The sequence below is a fragment of the Caenorhabditis elegans genome, chromosome III, assembly GCF_000002985.6.
Source record: "Caenorhabditis elegans chromosome III".
NCBI lineage: Eukaryota > Metazoa > Nematoda > Chromadorea > Rhabditida > Rhabditidae > Caenorhabditis > Caenorhabditis elegans.
Genome location: NC_003281.10, coordinates 3,232,689 through 3,248,792, shown reverse-complemented (window position 1 = coordinate 3,248,792; position 16,104 = coordinate 3,232,689). Strand labels below are relative to the sequence as shown.

Below are 16,104 nucleotides of genomic sequence, written 5' to 3'. Positions count from 1 at the left end.
GCGTACTTCATTTTCAGCCATTTTTAGCGGTTTTTCCAGATTTTTTCGCTATTTTCGGTGCTTTTTTGATAAAAAATCGATTTTTTCGACCGGAAAAGCTATTTTTAGCTGGAAAAAATCCCGAAAAAACGCAGAAAACCCATTTAATTCTTAAAAAGTCTTTAAAAATCTTTAAAAATCTTTAAACAATTGCAAATCTCGATTTTCCTAATTTCAGCCATGCTATCAGTGTTGGGTAGATCCGGCTTGGGCGCCCGGCAGGCGGTTTCGGTCGTTGGAAGTCAGAATTTCAGCAGCGCGGTCACCTCCGCCGAAAATGCTCATCCGGAGCCACGTGTCAGCTCTCAGAGTGCTCAATTCAGAAAGGGAGCCGGTGGAAGGTACAGGAAAAGCCTAAGAATGATTTGAAACTGGAAAATGTGGAAAAAATCTAGGAAAAATTGAAAAAACATTGAAAAAAAATCAATTTTTTCCCAAAAAAAATCGTTAAAAATTCCAAATTTTTGCAGAGCCTCCTTCTCCGGCAATGTGGTGACCGTATTCGGTGCGTCAGGCTTCTTGGGACTTCCAGTTGTCAATAAATTCGCGAAAAATGGCTCACAAATCATTATTCCGTATCGCCAGGATCCGTATTACATGAGAGAGCACAAAGTGCTCGGCGAGCTCGGACAAGTCCTCTATTTTCCATTTGAGCTGATGGATGAGGAGAGCATTCGAAAGGTATTAAAATTCGTGGAAATTGAGAGAAAAATCGAGTTTTCTAGGTGAAAATCGAGAAAAATTGGATTTTTCTCTAGAAAATCCAGAAAAAATAGAGTTTTCTCAGTGAAAATCGAGAAAAAATGGGTTTTTCTTTAGAAAATTCAGAAAAAATAGAGTTTTCTCAGTGAAAATCGAGAAAAATTAGGTTTTTTCTCTAGAAAATTCCGAAAAAAAAAGAGTTTTCTAGGTGAAAATCGAGAAAAATTGGATTTTTCTCTAGAAAATCCAGAAAAAATCAATTTTTCAGGCTGTAAAGTACTCGAACGTCGTCATCAACTTGATCGGAACTCGTGTGCCGACTGGGTGAGGAAATTGCAGATTTTTGAGCGGAAAAATTCACAAAATATGCCGGAAATTCAAAAAATTCAAATTTCGCGCCGTTTTTGACCAAATAAATCACTCTTTTTCGCTGAAAATTCGAAAAAATGCCTGAAAAACCTTCAAAATGTGGAATTTAACCCTTTTTTCCTACTGAAAATTCAAAAAATAAATTTTTTTACACCAAATTATCATTCAAAATTCAAAAAAAAAGCTCTTTTTTTCCAGTTTTTTCATTGAAAAACTCAAAATTCCTCACTTTTTCCAACTGAAAATCAATTAAAAATTGAAAAATCCCCTTAAATTTTGAATTTGGCTCCACTTTTTGGCTAAAAATTTGAAAAATGTCCGAAAAATCTTCAAAATTTTGAGTTTCGCGCCGTTTTTTTCACTGAAAATTCAAAAAATATTTTTAAAAAATTCAAAAAAAACTAAATTGCTCAATTTTTCTCCAAAATTTTCGAGAAAACTGCCATTTTCTATTGAAAAATTCAAATTTCCCCACTTTTTCCTTCTAAAAATCCCAATTTTAAGCCATTTTTCCTTGCAGAAAGTACAATTACTATGACGTCAACGACACGGGAGCCCGCCGTTTGGCTCGAATTTGCAAAGAAATGGGTGTGGAGAAATTTGTGCATTTGTCGGCTCTCGGAGCAACTACACAACCACAAAAGGGACATTTTGTCGCAAAATCGCAATTTCTTCATTCAAAAGGACTCGGAGAAGTTGCTGTACGTGAAGAATTCCCAGAAGCAACAATTATTCGCCCATCTGTGATCTACGGTGAATTGGATGGATTTATTCAATATTATGTGTCAAGATGGCGAAAAACTCCATTGGATTATGTGTATTTGTACAAGAAGGGAGAAGAAACGTATAAAATGCCGATTTGGGTACGGAATTGGCCGATAATTCATGAAAAATGACCTAAAATACGTGAAAATTGGCCGAAAATGACTGAAAATGGCTGAAATTTGGCACAAAATTAAATATTTTAACGAAAAACTCACAAAAACCGAGATTTTTTGAAAATTTACGATTTTCACATTAAAAATTGTCAAAAAAATTTTATTTTCCGTTAATATTGATTAAAATTATAGAAAAATCCATTTTCAACCGAATTTTGAACGAAATTAATCAAAATTTCATAAAATACATTTTAAAAAAAGCTCAAAATACGTGAAATTCGCCAAAAATGCTGAACAATTACTTAAAATTCAAAAAAATTGAAGTAATTTGACCAAAAAACTGAATTTTAGTCAATAAAAATTCAAAAATGGCTGAAAATTGTTTGAATATTGAAAATTGGGCGAAAATTCATGAAAAATGACCTAAAATACGTGAAAATCGGCCAAAAATGACGAAAAAAAATTTTTTTTTAAAGTAGAAAATTTCATGAAAATCGAGAAAAATGGTGTAATTTGACCTAATAACTGAATTTTAAAAATAAAAAGTCGAAAATCCGTGAAAATCGGTCTAAATCTACGAAATTTCATGAAAATTCGCTTGAAATTGAGAAAAATGACTCAAAATTCATTACAATAAATCCAAATGAACTGAAAAATGTCAAAATTCATAAAAATTGGCCTAATACAAATAAAATGAGTCCAAATATTTATGAAAAGTCTCGAAATTTCATATAAAGTTGCTCAAAATACGTGAAATTCGCTAAAAATTGCTGGAATTTATTTAATTTGCTTAAAAATTAGAAAAAAATTTCAAAATTCAAGGAAATTGGCATAAGTCCGTCTAAAAATTGAATTTTAAATTTAAAAAGTCAAAAATTCCAACAAATCGGCCAAAAATTACTGAAAATTGTTCAAAATATGACCAATTTTTGTTTGAAAATCGGAAAAATTACTCAAAATTCGAGAAACGCTGTAATTTGCGAAATTTTATGAAAAAAAAGCCTTAAAACCATTTAAATTGGCCAAAAATGACTGAAAATGGCTGAAATTTGGCACAAAATTGAAAATTTTCGGAATTTCACCCAAAATTTCATAAAATTTGATAAAACTAGTCGAAAATTGGTAGAATTTCGGCAAAAATCGTATTTTCACACAGAAAATTGTCAAAAAATTGCTAAAAATGACAAATTTTGACTGAAAAACTTGAATTTTTGCTTAAATTTCATCAAAATGTAAAAATCGGTAAAATTCCAGAAAAATTCACCGAAATTTGCAAATTTTGGCTTAAAATTGTCCATTTTTGCCGAAAAAAAATTGATGGTAGGCGGCGGTAGGCATAAAGTAGGCACAATTTTTTTTTTGCGAAAAAATGCAAAAAATGTCCAAATTTCGCATATTTTGACTCAAAACCTCGGCCAAAAATGGTGTAATTTGACCTAATAACTGAATTTTAAAAATAAAAAGTCGAAAATCCGTGAAAATCGGTCTAAATCTACGAAATTTCATGAAAATTCGCTTGAAATTGAAAAAAATGACTCAAAATTCATTACAATAAATCCAAATGAACTGAAAAATGTCAAAATTCATAAAAATTGGCTTTTAATACAATTAAAATGAGTCCAAATATTTATGAAAAGTCTCGAAATTTCATATAAAGTTGCTCAAAATATGTGAAATTCGCTAAAAATTGATGGAATTTATTTAATTTGCTTAAAAATTAGAGAAAAAAAATTTCAAAATTCAAGGAAATGAGGCTTAAAGTTACCTATAAACGCTGGAATTTGCGAAATTTTATGAAAAAAAGCTTTAAAACCATTTAAATTGTCCAAAAATGACTGAAAATGGCTGAAATTTGGCACAAAACTGAAAATTTTCGGAATTTCACCCAAAATTTGATAAAACTAGTCGAAAATTGGTAGAATTTTGGCAAAAATCGTTTTCTCCTCAAAAATGTAACAAAATTTTCGATTTTCACACAGAAAATTGTCAAAAAATTGCTAAAAATGACAAATTTTGACTGAAAATCTCGAATTTTTGCTTAAATTCCATCAAAAATGATGATTTTTTCAGAAAAATTCACCGAAATTTGCAAATTTTGGCTTAAAATTGTCCATTTCTGCCGAAAAAAAATTGATGGTAGGCATAAGTAGGCACCATTTTATTGCGAAAAATGACCAAATTTTGGATATTTTGACTCAAAACCTTGAATTTTTGCCAAAATTCAATTCATTTTTCGCACAATTTCAGTAAAAATAACTCAAAATTTACCATTTTTTGCCGAATTTTCAACGAAATTGATCAAAATTTCGAGAAAATCGGCGAAAAATCACTAAAAAAATCTCGATTTTCTTGCAGGTTGCTTTTTTAGTTTTTAGTTTTAGTTTAAAAAAGAAAAATCGGCCAAAAATGAGTGAAAATTGTTCAAAATAGGCCCAATTTGTTTGAAAATTCAAAAAATTACTCGAAATACATACAATTCGGCCTAAAACTGCCTATAAACGGTGGAATTTGCGAAAATAAGCGAAATAAAAAAAAAAGCTTTAAAAACGTTTAAATTGGCCAAAAATGACAAAAAATGGCTGAAATTTGGTCCAAAATTGAAAATTTTGAAGAAAATTGACGATTTTTGACGAAAAACATACAAAAAATCGTTTAAAAATGTTATCAATTCCAATTTTCGGTAATTTCCCATATTCACTTGAAAAAAATTGTTGAAACATTGCTAAAAATGGCAAGTATATATATTGAATTTTTTGGTTAAATTCCATTAAAAAACGGTATTTTCGCGCGAAATTTCATTAAAAGGAGTGAAAATCCGTAAAATTTCAAAAAAAATTCACAGAAATTTGCAAATTTTGGCTCAAAATTTACCATTTTTTGCCGAGTTTTCAACGAAATTGATCAAAATTTCGAGAAAATTGGCGAAAAATTCCGATTTTCTTGCAGGTTGGAGACGTTGCCGCCGGAATTCAAAGTGCTGTAAATGATCCAACAGCAAAAGGACATACTTATGAATTTGTTGGACCACACTGCTATCAATTGTCTGAATTGATTGATTTCATGTACAAAAAAGCGCATTGTTTGTCTGATTTTGGATTCAGGTACCCGGTTTTTCGATTTTCCCGCCGAAAATTGGCCTAAAATGAAGGAAAATTGCTAATTTTTGGGCAAAAAAATCATGAAAATTGATAATTTTTAACGAGAAATTCATGAAAATTGGACTTAAAAATCGTGAAAACTGGGTCTCGCCACGAAAACTTTATTTTTTTCAAATTTAAAGGCACATGGGTTGTGCATCAATCAGGAAATTTTGAAAATTCGAATTCTCCTCAAAATTCTAGGCTTGTAGCTTTAATCGGGTCTCGCAACGAAAATTTCACGAGTACAGTAACCCGCGAGATATTATTCCGTGGCGAGACCTTAAAAAATCAAAAAAATCAATATTTTCACTGAAAATTGATGATTTTTAACGTGAACTTTATGAAAATTGGCTAAAAAATATAAATTTAGACGTAAAAATCGTGAAAACTACATTTTTTTTTGGGTCTCGCCACGAAAAAGTTGAAAAAAAAAAATTTCTTGAGTACAGTAACCCGCGAGGTATTGTTTCGTGGCGGCGGGACCCAGGCGTGAAATTTCGAGAAAAATCGCGAATTTTTCAATTATTTTCGTGGCGGGACCCGAGAAAAAGCTCAAATTTTTGCAGATACAAGCGTCACGGAATGCCGGATCCATATTTCATGGCTCTCACAATGGCCACCGAACTCTATGGTAAAGTGTTCAAGTGTAAAGTTCCACTCAACAGAGAATGGATGGAGTTTGTGGTAGGTTTTAGGGCTTAAAATGAGCAAAAACGCCTCAAATTTTAGATTTTTTTAATTAAAAATCGGTTTTCCGCCAAAAATCGGGCAATTTTTACGGAAAAATCCATTTTTTAAGTGAAAAACACTTAAAAAAAACTGATTTTTGAGTCAAAAAATTGGAAATTTCGGAAAGCCTACCTACGCCTGCCTTGTGCCTACCGTTGAATTGTTAAATCAGGTAGGCGTAGGCACAATTTTGAGGAATTTTTTTTGTAGAAGTGGCGGAAACAACCCGATTTTCATCAAAAAAATTCGAAAAAAATCGAAAATTTTTTCAAAATTATCGATTTTTAGTCGAAAAATGGATTTTATTGATTTTTTTTTTTGAAAAAAAAATTTAGCGAATAAAATCGATAATTTACGGAAATTATCGATTTTTTGTTGATTTTCAAAAAATCGATAAATTCCGATTTTCCGACAAAAATTCAAAATTTTCTGAAAATTATCGATTTTTTTTGCTATTTTTGTAATTTTCAGATAAAAATCGGAATTTTTTTAAAAGAAAAATCGAATATAAAATCTTAAAAAAATAAAAAAAATTTAATATTTTTAAAAATTACCGATTTTTTGTCGGAAAAGTGATTTTATCGATTTTTTGTTGAAAAATTTCCGCGGAATTTTTTTTGAAACAAAGATTTCTGAAAATTATTGATTTTTTTTTCTATTTTTCGCATTTTTCAATTGAAAATCGGAATTGTTGAAAAAAAATCGCATAGAAAAATTTCCACCGATAATTTTTGAAAATTATCGATTTTTGATTAAAAAATTCGCGAAAAAATCGATAATTTACGGAAATTATTGATTTTTTCTAATTTTGCATTTTCAGGAAGTACAATCGGACATTTTGACGGGCGAAAGAACTCTCGCCGACCTCGGAGTCCGCCGATTGACTGAATTCGAATTGGCTGGTGGACAACAAGCATTTTATCGATCATTTAATCGATATTTCGAAGAACAATATGGAGAACTTCCGGCTCCATCACTTCCACTTCGTTCACCACCACTTACCAAAAAGAACACTGGCCGAGGAGCAACTGGAATCAAGTCGGAAACGAGCAAAAATGTCGCTTTTAATTAAGATTTTTTTTAATCGATTGTTTTTTCGATTTCTGTGTTGTCTTTGGTAGTTTAAATAGAGCGATTTTAATTTTTTTTTGGTTCTAAATTTTTTTTCTAGAAAAAACTGAATTTTGTATTTATACGCGTAAATGAATCGAGAATTTTGATGGGAAAAATTGGTAGATTTGCAAAAATTCTGAAAAAAAATTATAAGAATCCTGAGAAATTATGAAAAATAAGAAAAAAGAGCACAAAAAATCAGTAAAATCAAATTTCCTTTAAAAAATCGATAATTTTCAAAAATTATCGATTTTTGTCCGAAAATGAACGAAAAATCGATAATTTTTGGTAATTATTGACTTTTTTCGGAAAAATAAACTAAATCAGATTTTAATTTGGGCTGTTCCGAAAATTAGCAAAACAAATCAATAATTCCTTTTTTTTCCGACAAAAAATGGATTTCTTTTCGAAAATTATCGATTTTTAAATAAATTTTCACACAGGAACTCTACAAAAAATAATTTAATTAATTCAATTATTGCTTTATTTTTGTATATATCCGACATGAAAGAAATTAAAAAACACAGAAAAATCGATAAAATAACCTATAAAAAATCAATCAATAAAGTATAAAAGGCGGCCGATTTCGCAGAGTCTCCCGAATTTTTTGATCTTCACTTTTCGAGCGGCGTTTCATTGGTGGTGAGAAGTAACGGCGGATTGGATACTGAAAAATAGTCATTTGAAATGAGAAAAAATCGATAAAAGTCGTAAAAATGGCGAAAAATCGATAATTATCGATTTTCTGGAGAAAAATCGATTTTTTTGAATTTCAATGAAAAATCCAATTTTTAAGGGATTTTTGTTATGGAGAACATAGTTTTCTTCAAATTTTCCAAAAAAAAAAAATCGAAAAAACGGGTTAAAGAATTCCGAAAATCGATAATTATCGATTTTTCGGTGAATTTGGCTTTTTTTTTGAAGTTTAAGCATTTAGGAACATTTCGAAACTAAGTTTTGTGTTATATATTGTTTATATACCGCAAATTTCTTTAAAAAATCGAAAACTCGATAAAAATCAGCCGAAAATCGATACTTTCTCTCGATTTTTCTCAAAAATATTGATTTTCCGGTAAATTTTATATTTTTTTCGGAAATTTTAGCAAGCATTTGAATTCCTATAAGAATAATCATACTGTTGCTCCTAAATTCAAGAAAAATTCGAAAAATCGATAAAAATCTGCCGAAAATCGATAAATTTGATTTTCCATGTGGGCGCCGGCCGGGGCCGGTGGCCGCCTGCCTCACCGGCGCACTACGCGGAACCAAATAATAATTCTGAAATTGATTTCTGTCAAATTTCTAAAAAAAAAATCCGAAAATCGATAATTATCGACTTTTCCCAAAAATATCGACTTTTCGATACTTTTTCCGATTTTTTACAGATTTTGGAGGTAGTTTTAATGTGAAATTAAAGATTTTCGACAAAAAAAATTAATATATTTTTAAGAAAAAAAAAATTCAAAATTTTAAAAATCAAAAAAAAAATTTTTAATCAAAAAATGTTTTCTTTTTTTTTCAAAATTTTTCATTCCGATTTCTACGAACCTGATAAGTGATATGAGGTTTTCCTGAAGCCGTATTCACATGTGATTTCAAATGACTTGACATTCTGTCCTCTGCGGCGGCTTGTACCACGTCACCATTCGGCACCAGCTTCACCTCCTCCTCTTCGATGACGTCACTACTATCCATGGAATTTTGCAGAGATTCCGAATTTTTCGACGGAATATATCGAATTGTGCTCTTCTCGTCCTCACTTTCACTATCATCGGCGATTGGCTCGGATTCGGGAGTGCCCGGCGGTGATGACGTCATAATTTTCGAAATTTCCGGGTTTTCGTCGTTTTCAGCCGGGTTTTCCGATTCCGAACTGAAATTTTCTGAATTTTCCGATTCCGCTACAGCTGTAACATGATTTTCAGCGTTTTCAGCATTTTCAGCTGCCGAAATATCGAGATTTTCCGAATTTTCGTCAATTTCCGCCAATTTCATCGGATTTTCTGCTTTTTCAGCTGCTTCAGACACCTTTTCTTCAGTTTCTTCTTGATTTTCAACTAGAAAGTCTGAAATTTCCGGATTTTCAACTAAATTTTGAGCATTTCCGTCTGTGTTGCTCAAAAAATCTGCCTGAGAAGCTTGTGATTCTAGGTTTTCCGGGTTTTCATCAGCATTTTCAGCCAAAGCTTCTGGATTTTCGGGTTCTTCTCCATTTTCAGCCAAATTTTGTGCATTTTTCGTGCTCTGCACAAGTTCAGCGTGTTTTTCATCGTTTTCAGCGTAAAATTCTGGCTTGGAAGCTTCAAGATCTGAATTTTCAGCCAAATCTGATCGATTTCCAGGTTTCTCTGGCAAATGCTCGTGATTTTCAGATTTTTCATCATTTTCAGTTAAATTTTGTGCATTTTCCGTGCTCTGCACAATTTTGGCATGTTCTTCATCGTTTTCGGCGTCAAATTCTGGGTTAGAAGCTTCAAGATCTGGATTTTCAGCCAAATCTTCCAAAATTCCAGGCTTTTCAGAATTTTCAGTCAAATTTTTGGAATTTTCTTCCAAATCTTCCAAAATTTCAGACTTTTCCGAATTTTCAACCAAATTTTCCAAATTTTCAGCCGAATCTTCTTCTCGTGGTGTAGAAATTTCTGGAATTTCCGGATTTTCCGTGGTCTCTTCCAGATCCAAACTTGGGACCTCTGGGAGGTCTATTTCCGGATTTTGAGCTGGTTTTGCACAAATTGGAGCTTCTGAATGCTCCAAATGCTCAGAATTTTCCAAATTCTCTACAAGAATCATTGGTGGAGCCGATCGTTTTCGGCGAGCTTTTTCTCTTTCTGACTCCAAAGCTTCATAGGAGCCCAAAAGCCGCTGGGACTGCTGGATTAGCATCTGAAAATTTGAAAATAATTGATTTTCACACACTTTCAGGCATTTTCAGTACAAAATTTGATTTCAGCTCACTAAGAGCTTCAAAATAAGCCCAATATTGCCTAGGTTACGGTAATGCTGAATTTTATTGGGTCCCACCGCGAAAACTGCTAGGGTACTGTAGAATGAACATCTATTCGGAATTGTGTATTTTTCCAAAAAAATATGGAGACCGTGCTAAATTTTGTAGAAAAAATTTAGCGAAAATTTCAAAAACTGGCAGAGTTATCGATTTTCGAAAAAATCCAAAAAATTTCGAAAACCACAAAATTAAAAAGTTTTAAAACTACAGTACCCCCAGCATCAAAGTGCGAAGTGTCGTAATTTTTAAATTCAGCTCATTGAGAGCTTTAAAATGAGCCCCATATTGCCTAAGCACCGCCCACTTTGGGTCCCACCACGAAACTACTGTAGTTTTCGCGGCGGGACCCAAAATGGGCGGAGCCTAGCCAATATGGGTGTTATTTAAAAGGTCTTGGCGAGCTGATTTTAAAAATCGTAATATCACAAAATTTTCTTCAAAATTTAGCGTGTTTTTGTAGCCTAAATTTAAAAATTTGGAATCTGAAATTCGAAAAGTTTCGAAAATCCGTAACTTCAATTTCAATTTTAGAAATTTTCAATTTTAGAAATTTTCAGCTGATTTTAAGACCAAACTATGTGAATTTTTTTGAATTTTCAGGGAAAATTACCTTCAAAACACTTGCATCCACCTTGATCATTCCCTCGGCTCTACTGGGCTCCGTGAGCCCAGAAAAATCGATTTTCTCTCCAATCTCCCCAATAATCCGCATAATTTCTCCTTCCACGTGTTTCCGTTCCTCCAAAATTTCCACATCTTCTTCCTCAACAATTTCGGATATTTTCGGCGCCACGGAAATTTTTTTCACAGAGCCTAGTGAGCTCATCGAGCCCTCCGCGTCACTGTACTTTTTGATTGAACTCTTCAAATCATCATGCGTGATTTCGAAGAAGAGCACGGAATTCGGACGGTCTTCCTTGAAACTGTGCTCCGTGAGTTGGTCCAAATTGGTTTTCAGCGACTCTACTAGTTTAGAGATCCGGGTTACTGTATCCAAGTCCAGTGGTTGGAATGACTGAAAATTTTAAACTGTATATAACTCTCTTAGAAAACTAGATGTCAAAAAACGTTCATCTAACAAATTGTAGCCCTTAAAATTCCATACAATTCGTTAGTCATAAACTTTTTGATATCTCTTTTCCCCGCCGAGATACCAGCGTTCAAAGTTAAGAGGGTGAAAGAGTGTGGGAGGGGGAGAGACGCAGGCGGCGCGCGCACACTGGGTCTCTCCCCCTCCCACACTCTCTAGCCACAAAGCTTTAAGCGCCTGTATCTCCGCGGGGAGTAGAGCTATCAAAAAGTTTCCAACCAACGAAATGTATGAAATTTCAAGGGCTACAAGTTTTCAAATAAATAGTTTTGATACTGTTCGTCCTTACACTATAATCCTTTGCCTTATTGATAAGCCTAACAACATGATAATCCATCTCATGAGTGATTGTCTCAACTTGTGAAATACACGTGTCCAGCGTCATATCAATTGATTTTTTACGATCCAATATTGCCGGCGGGCGGGGTGAAGTGGACGGCGTGACGTCACCATTCCGTTTCTCGAGCTCTAAAGCTGCGAGGCGGAGGATCGGGGTTATACTTGGTGGCAGCCAGTGACGGGACATCTGGAATTGTTTTTTTCAAGTTTAGAAAAATTTGAAACATTTTGAAAATTTTCTGGAAAAAATTTAAAAAAATGTTGAAATTTTTTTGTCTCAAAATTTTTTGTAACAAAAAAACTTTAAAAAAAAACTTACATGAGCTTCAGAAAATTGAGTTTTCAAATCTTCAATTGCCTGGAACAGGGTGGTGGCGGAGAAGCTGTTCTTCCGTAGGAGATCCTGGAAAAACCCCGAAATTATTGACTTTCCTCCAGGAATTTGAGTTTTTAATAGTTTTTAAGTACGATTCAATTTTTATTCAAGAAAATTTAAAAAAAAATCACATAAAAATATTGAAAATTGGCAAAGTTATGTATTTTCGAAAAATTTCGAATTTTCTGAAAATTTCTAAAAATTGGCACCTATAGTAACCCTGTCAGCTTTCACGGAAGTTGAAAAATAATATGAAATTCTGCTTCAGCACTCAAATACCTTTCTTTTAAGTATAAACATGACTAGGTTCCGGAAATGTTCACAATTCTTGGGTCCCGCCACGAAAACCTTTGGGTTACTGTAGATATGATCTATGTGTGAGTAAAAATATTTTTCACATCGAATTCAAATGCTTACGCATCTTTCTCAGTTAAAATTTTTCAAAAATCTGAAAAATTGAGAAAGTTATCGATTTTCGAAACATTTCGAATTTTCCCCACGAAAACTACAGTACTCTTTTCGTAAAAAGAGATTTAAAAAAATCAAGTTGCTTCTGGCCTAGACACAGAATTTCATTCCAAAACTATTTTTCTGCTGAACTTCTTAAATAAGAAGTTGAAAAATTGAAATTTAGGGTTTAAAAAAATTTCGAAAAATTTCGAAAACCCATAACTCCACCCATTTTCAACATTTATGCAATTTTTATAGCTTAAAATTTACATAAATTATACACCTAACAAGCAAATAAACTAGCAACGCAAAATTTGCATATAGTGCCACTCACTGAGAGGTTTCGTGGCAGGACCCAAAAATTTTTCAAAAAATATAAAAATGGGCGGAGCCTAGTCATGTTGGGGGTCATTTTGAAGCTCGCAGTGAGCTGATTACAAATTTTCACTCAAACTTTTGAAGTTTCAAAAATTGAAATTTTTGAGGCTAAAATTTCCTTTTTTTTTGCTTTTTGCTTCATTTTCTCGAGTTTTAGCTCATTTTTCTTCAATTTTTCTCAGATTTTTTTCAGGAAAAGTTTTTTCTACGAAACTAACCCCAAACTGTCTGCTCCATTGTGTGAAAACGTTGCAAACTTTGATATTTTCTCTGGCATTCGACGCGGCGTCCCTTATTAGTGGCATCAGGACTTCCAGCTCATTTGTGAGCTCCAGAATTTTCTCCCGGCGGGATTCTCTGATAAATCCTTCAATTTTGTTCAAAAGCTCATCAGTATCTTCAAAATCGTTATCGATTAGTACAGCTTCACAATATTTTTCGATTTCCTGAAAAAAATTGGAAAAAAAATGTTTTTCGGTAAATTTTTTTTATTAAAAAGTTAATTATTTTAATCAAATTTTAAAATTGAAAAATTACCAATTTTTCAAATTTCATACGTTCTCAGCTCTCTAACGACCCCCATATTGTCTACAATCTGCAGAATCCAAAAATTCTCCAATAATTTGGGTCCCGCCACGAAAACTGGCTAGGATTACTGTAGGTAGGCTTTCAATGTAATTTTAAAATTTTATTGCTTAAGTAATTAAGTATGACATGTTTTACGCTAAAAATAAAGTTTGCAGCTCTAAAACTGTCCGAGTTATGAATTTTTTAAAAATTACAAAAATTGAAAATTTTCAAAAATTTTCCAATTTTTGAAAATTTTTGAAAATTCATAACTTTGTTCGTTTTTGAGATTTAAAGCTCAATTTTAGCAAAGAATTTGTAAAAATATCTGGTTCATACTATAAAATCATTTTTTATCAGATAAGTTACACATCTACAGTAACCCAGTAGCTTCCCGTGGCGAGACCCGAAAATCCTTTTAACCAACATAACTAACTTCATTTTTACCCAATTTTTCCCAGAAAAAACCTACCGTAATCCTACTAGCCAATGGCACATCAACAGCTCTGCACATTAGATTAAAAAGCTCCGCACTGTCTCGTTGTGGGTGCCGGAGGACCCGATCATTGAACTGTCGGAGTTGTGAGGTGATTGCTCCGATAAATGCTCGATAGGCAAATAATTCGAAGGATTTTGTTGATTTCTGACGATTTGAGCTGGTAAGGGGAGTGGCTTGTAGAGGAGGCGGGGCTTGATGGGAGAAAAGGGGCGGAGCTTGGAAGGGCGGGGCATGATGAGGTTGATGGTAGTAAAGAAGATTGGAGGCGGAGAATGGATTGATGGAGGTTAGCTGGCGGATCTGAAAATATTGATTTTTTCAGGCACGAGAAATGCGTCAAGGAACCGGAATTGCGCCAAGACACGAGAATTGCGTCAAGGCACCAAATTTGCGCCAAGGATCGAGAATTGCGTCAAGGCACTAGAATTGCGCCAAGACACCAAACTTGCGCCAAGGCACTAAAGTTGCGTCAAGGCAAAAGATCTGCCCCAGTGCACCAAAAAAGCGCCAAGGCACGAGAATTGCGCCAATACACCGAAACTGCGCCTAGGCACAAAAAATGCGCGAACAATCTCCAAATTCCAATTGTTTTTGTCTCTATTCCGAAATTCCCCGAATTTTCCAAATTTTTCAATCGTTTTTCCCATTTCGTACTCCAAAACGTACTTTTTCGTCCTTTGCCATCAATTCTGCCTGCAACTTCACAACTCGTTGTAACAAATTATTTCCTATCGATCTCTGTTGGTTACTGTAGATTCCACGTTGTGACTCGGTAGACGACGCCGACGATTCACGGGCGATTTTCATAGAACTCGAGCGTTTTTTGACAGATGAATCGGAGAAACTCGGCTGTTGAGATTGGGAGAGTTGGTGGAGCTTTTTCTGCAAAAAATGTTTAAGGATCGAGAAATGCGTCAAGGATCGAGAGTTGCGCCAAAGCACTGAAAATGCGCCAAGGATCAAAAATCGCGTCAGGCACGAGAATTGAGCAAAGACACCGAAAATGCGCCTAGGCATCAAAATTGCGCCAATGCACTAGAATCGCGTCAAGGCACCAAAATTGCATCAAGACACTAAAAATGCGCCAAGGCACGAGAATTGCGCCAAGGCACGAGAATTGCGCCAAGACCCTATTTTTTCATGTTTTATTTTCAAATTTTCTGAAGTTTCCGAATTTTATACTCAAAACGCTCAAAAAAATCAATCTCACCCCAGAAATCATCGGCAAAATCGGCTGCTGCTGCTGCTCTGGAATCGTCTCCGGAGCATTTTCCAACGGTGCATTCCGCTTTGCAATCATTTTCGCCGAGTTGGGTCTCGTGCCGAACATCCATTCACTGTCAAATACAAACGGTGGGGACCCACCCACCTGGATGAGGTCTCCGCTGTGGATTTCTACCTGAAAAATAGAAAATTTTTTGAAAAAATTGAAGAAAAATTGGAATTTTGAATTTTAAAATTGTTACCTGCCCAAAAACTGGTCTATCATTGACTCTGGTGATTCCTGACAGTGAGTGCTCTTTGAGCACATACCCAGTTGAGTTGGATTCTATTGAAGCATGAATTTGGGCTATTCCTTTTCCCTGAAAAACTGCTATATCGTGTGGAGCTCACAATTTACTGCATTTCGTTACTTGAAAATTTTTTGATAGCGCTTCTCCCCGAGGAGATACAAGCGTTCAAAGCTAAAGGTTGTGAGAGAGTGTGGGGGTAGGGGAGACGCAGGCGGCGCGCGCACACTGCGTCTCCCTTTCTTCCACAGTCCCTCGCACCCTATTTCTTTAAACGCTTGTATCTCCGCGGGGAAACGAGCTATCAAAAAGTTGTCAACTAACAAAATGCTCAAAATTTAAAGCACTACATTTTGTAAGTTGACAACTTCTTCATAAATCTACAAATTTTCGAGATATACTAACCTTGAGCACCACATCACAGGTCGGAGCACTTCCAATAGTCGTTCTCCGGGTTTTCAGGAAAATTGTATCCAAATTTCTAGAATTGTACCTTCTCAGCATTCTAAAATAGCATTGGTTCTGAAACTTTGAAATTTTTAAAATTTCGCATTTCTGATCATTTGCTCCGCGAGCCCACCTTGAACTAGAGCCTTCAACTAGAACAAAATAACGGAAACCACGAAAAAAAAAATAGTATAGCACAAAACAAAGCGAAAAAAAAAAGTTGTACTACTACTGCTAATATAAGCCAATTCTAGGTGTGTCGGTCTCTCCCCCCGCGGAGCTCGCGGAGCCAGAGACGGTTGTCAGGGAGACGGGCGGCGGCTCCGCGGAGCACCAGCTACTAATCACTTGGCTCACTTTTCGGGGCAAAGAACTTGAGAGATGAAGGTTTGAGTGCACTTTTAGAGCAGTGCTTTTGGAGTATAAAAAGGCTGAAATTTTGCAAGAATTTCTGTTTAGAAAAAAGAAAT

General features: G+C 34.3%; 2 protein-coding genes and 1 non-coding gene across 3 annotated transcripts; 1 reads left to right on the top strand and 2 right to left on the bottom strand.

Annotated features, from left to right (window-relative positions):
* Positions 1-217: 217 nt before the first annotated feature.
* On the top strand, positions 218-7,076 carry nduf-9 (NADH dehydrogenase [ubiquinone] 1 alpha subcomplex subunit 9, mitochondrial). Its single transcript, NM_065274.8, has 7 exons — positions 218-380; positions 510-720; positions 1,010-1,065; positions 1,631-1,973; positions 4,935-5,089; positions 5,695-5,812; positions 6,678-7,076. The coding sequence occupies exons 1-7, from the start codon at positions 220-222 to the stop codon at positions 6,927-6,929; spliced, it is 1,296 nt and encodes a 431-aa protein (NP_497675.1). The 5' UTR covers positions 218-219; the 3' UTR covers positions 6,930-7,076.
* Positions 7,077-7,417: 341 nt separating this feature from the next.
* Positions 7,418-15,691, bottom strand: Y53G8AL.1 (FHA domain-containing protein; the record flags this gene model as incomplete). The annotated part of the gene is made up of 11 exons (NM_065273.5): positions 7,418-7,637; positions 8,519-9,856; positions 10,588-10,992; positions 11,357-11,593; positions 11,726-11,809; positions 12,829-13,056; positions 13,650-13,976; positions 14,343-14,558; positions 14,887-15,075; positions 15,143-15,259; positions 15,593-15,691. 11 exons carry the CDS (start codon positions 15,689-15,691, stop codon positions 7,530-7,532), a joined length of 3,348 nt encoding a protein of 1,115 aa, NP_497674.3. The 3' UTR covers positions 7,418-7,529.
* Positions 14,658-14,805, bottom strand: H09G03.3. Its single transcript, NR_052165.1, has one exon. It is a non-coding gene; the product is annotated as an Unclassified non-coding RNA H09G03.3 (non-coding RNA).
* Positions 15,692-16,104: the final 413 nt, after the last annotated feature.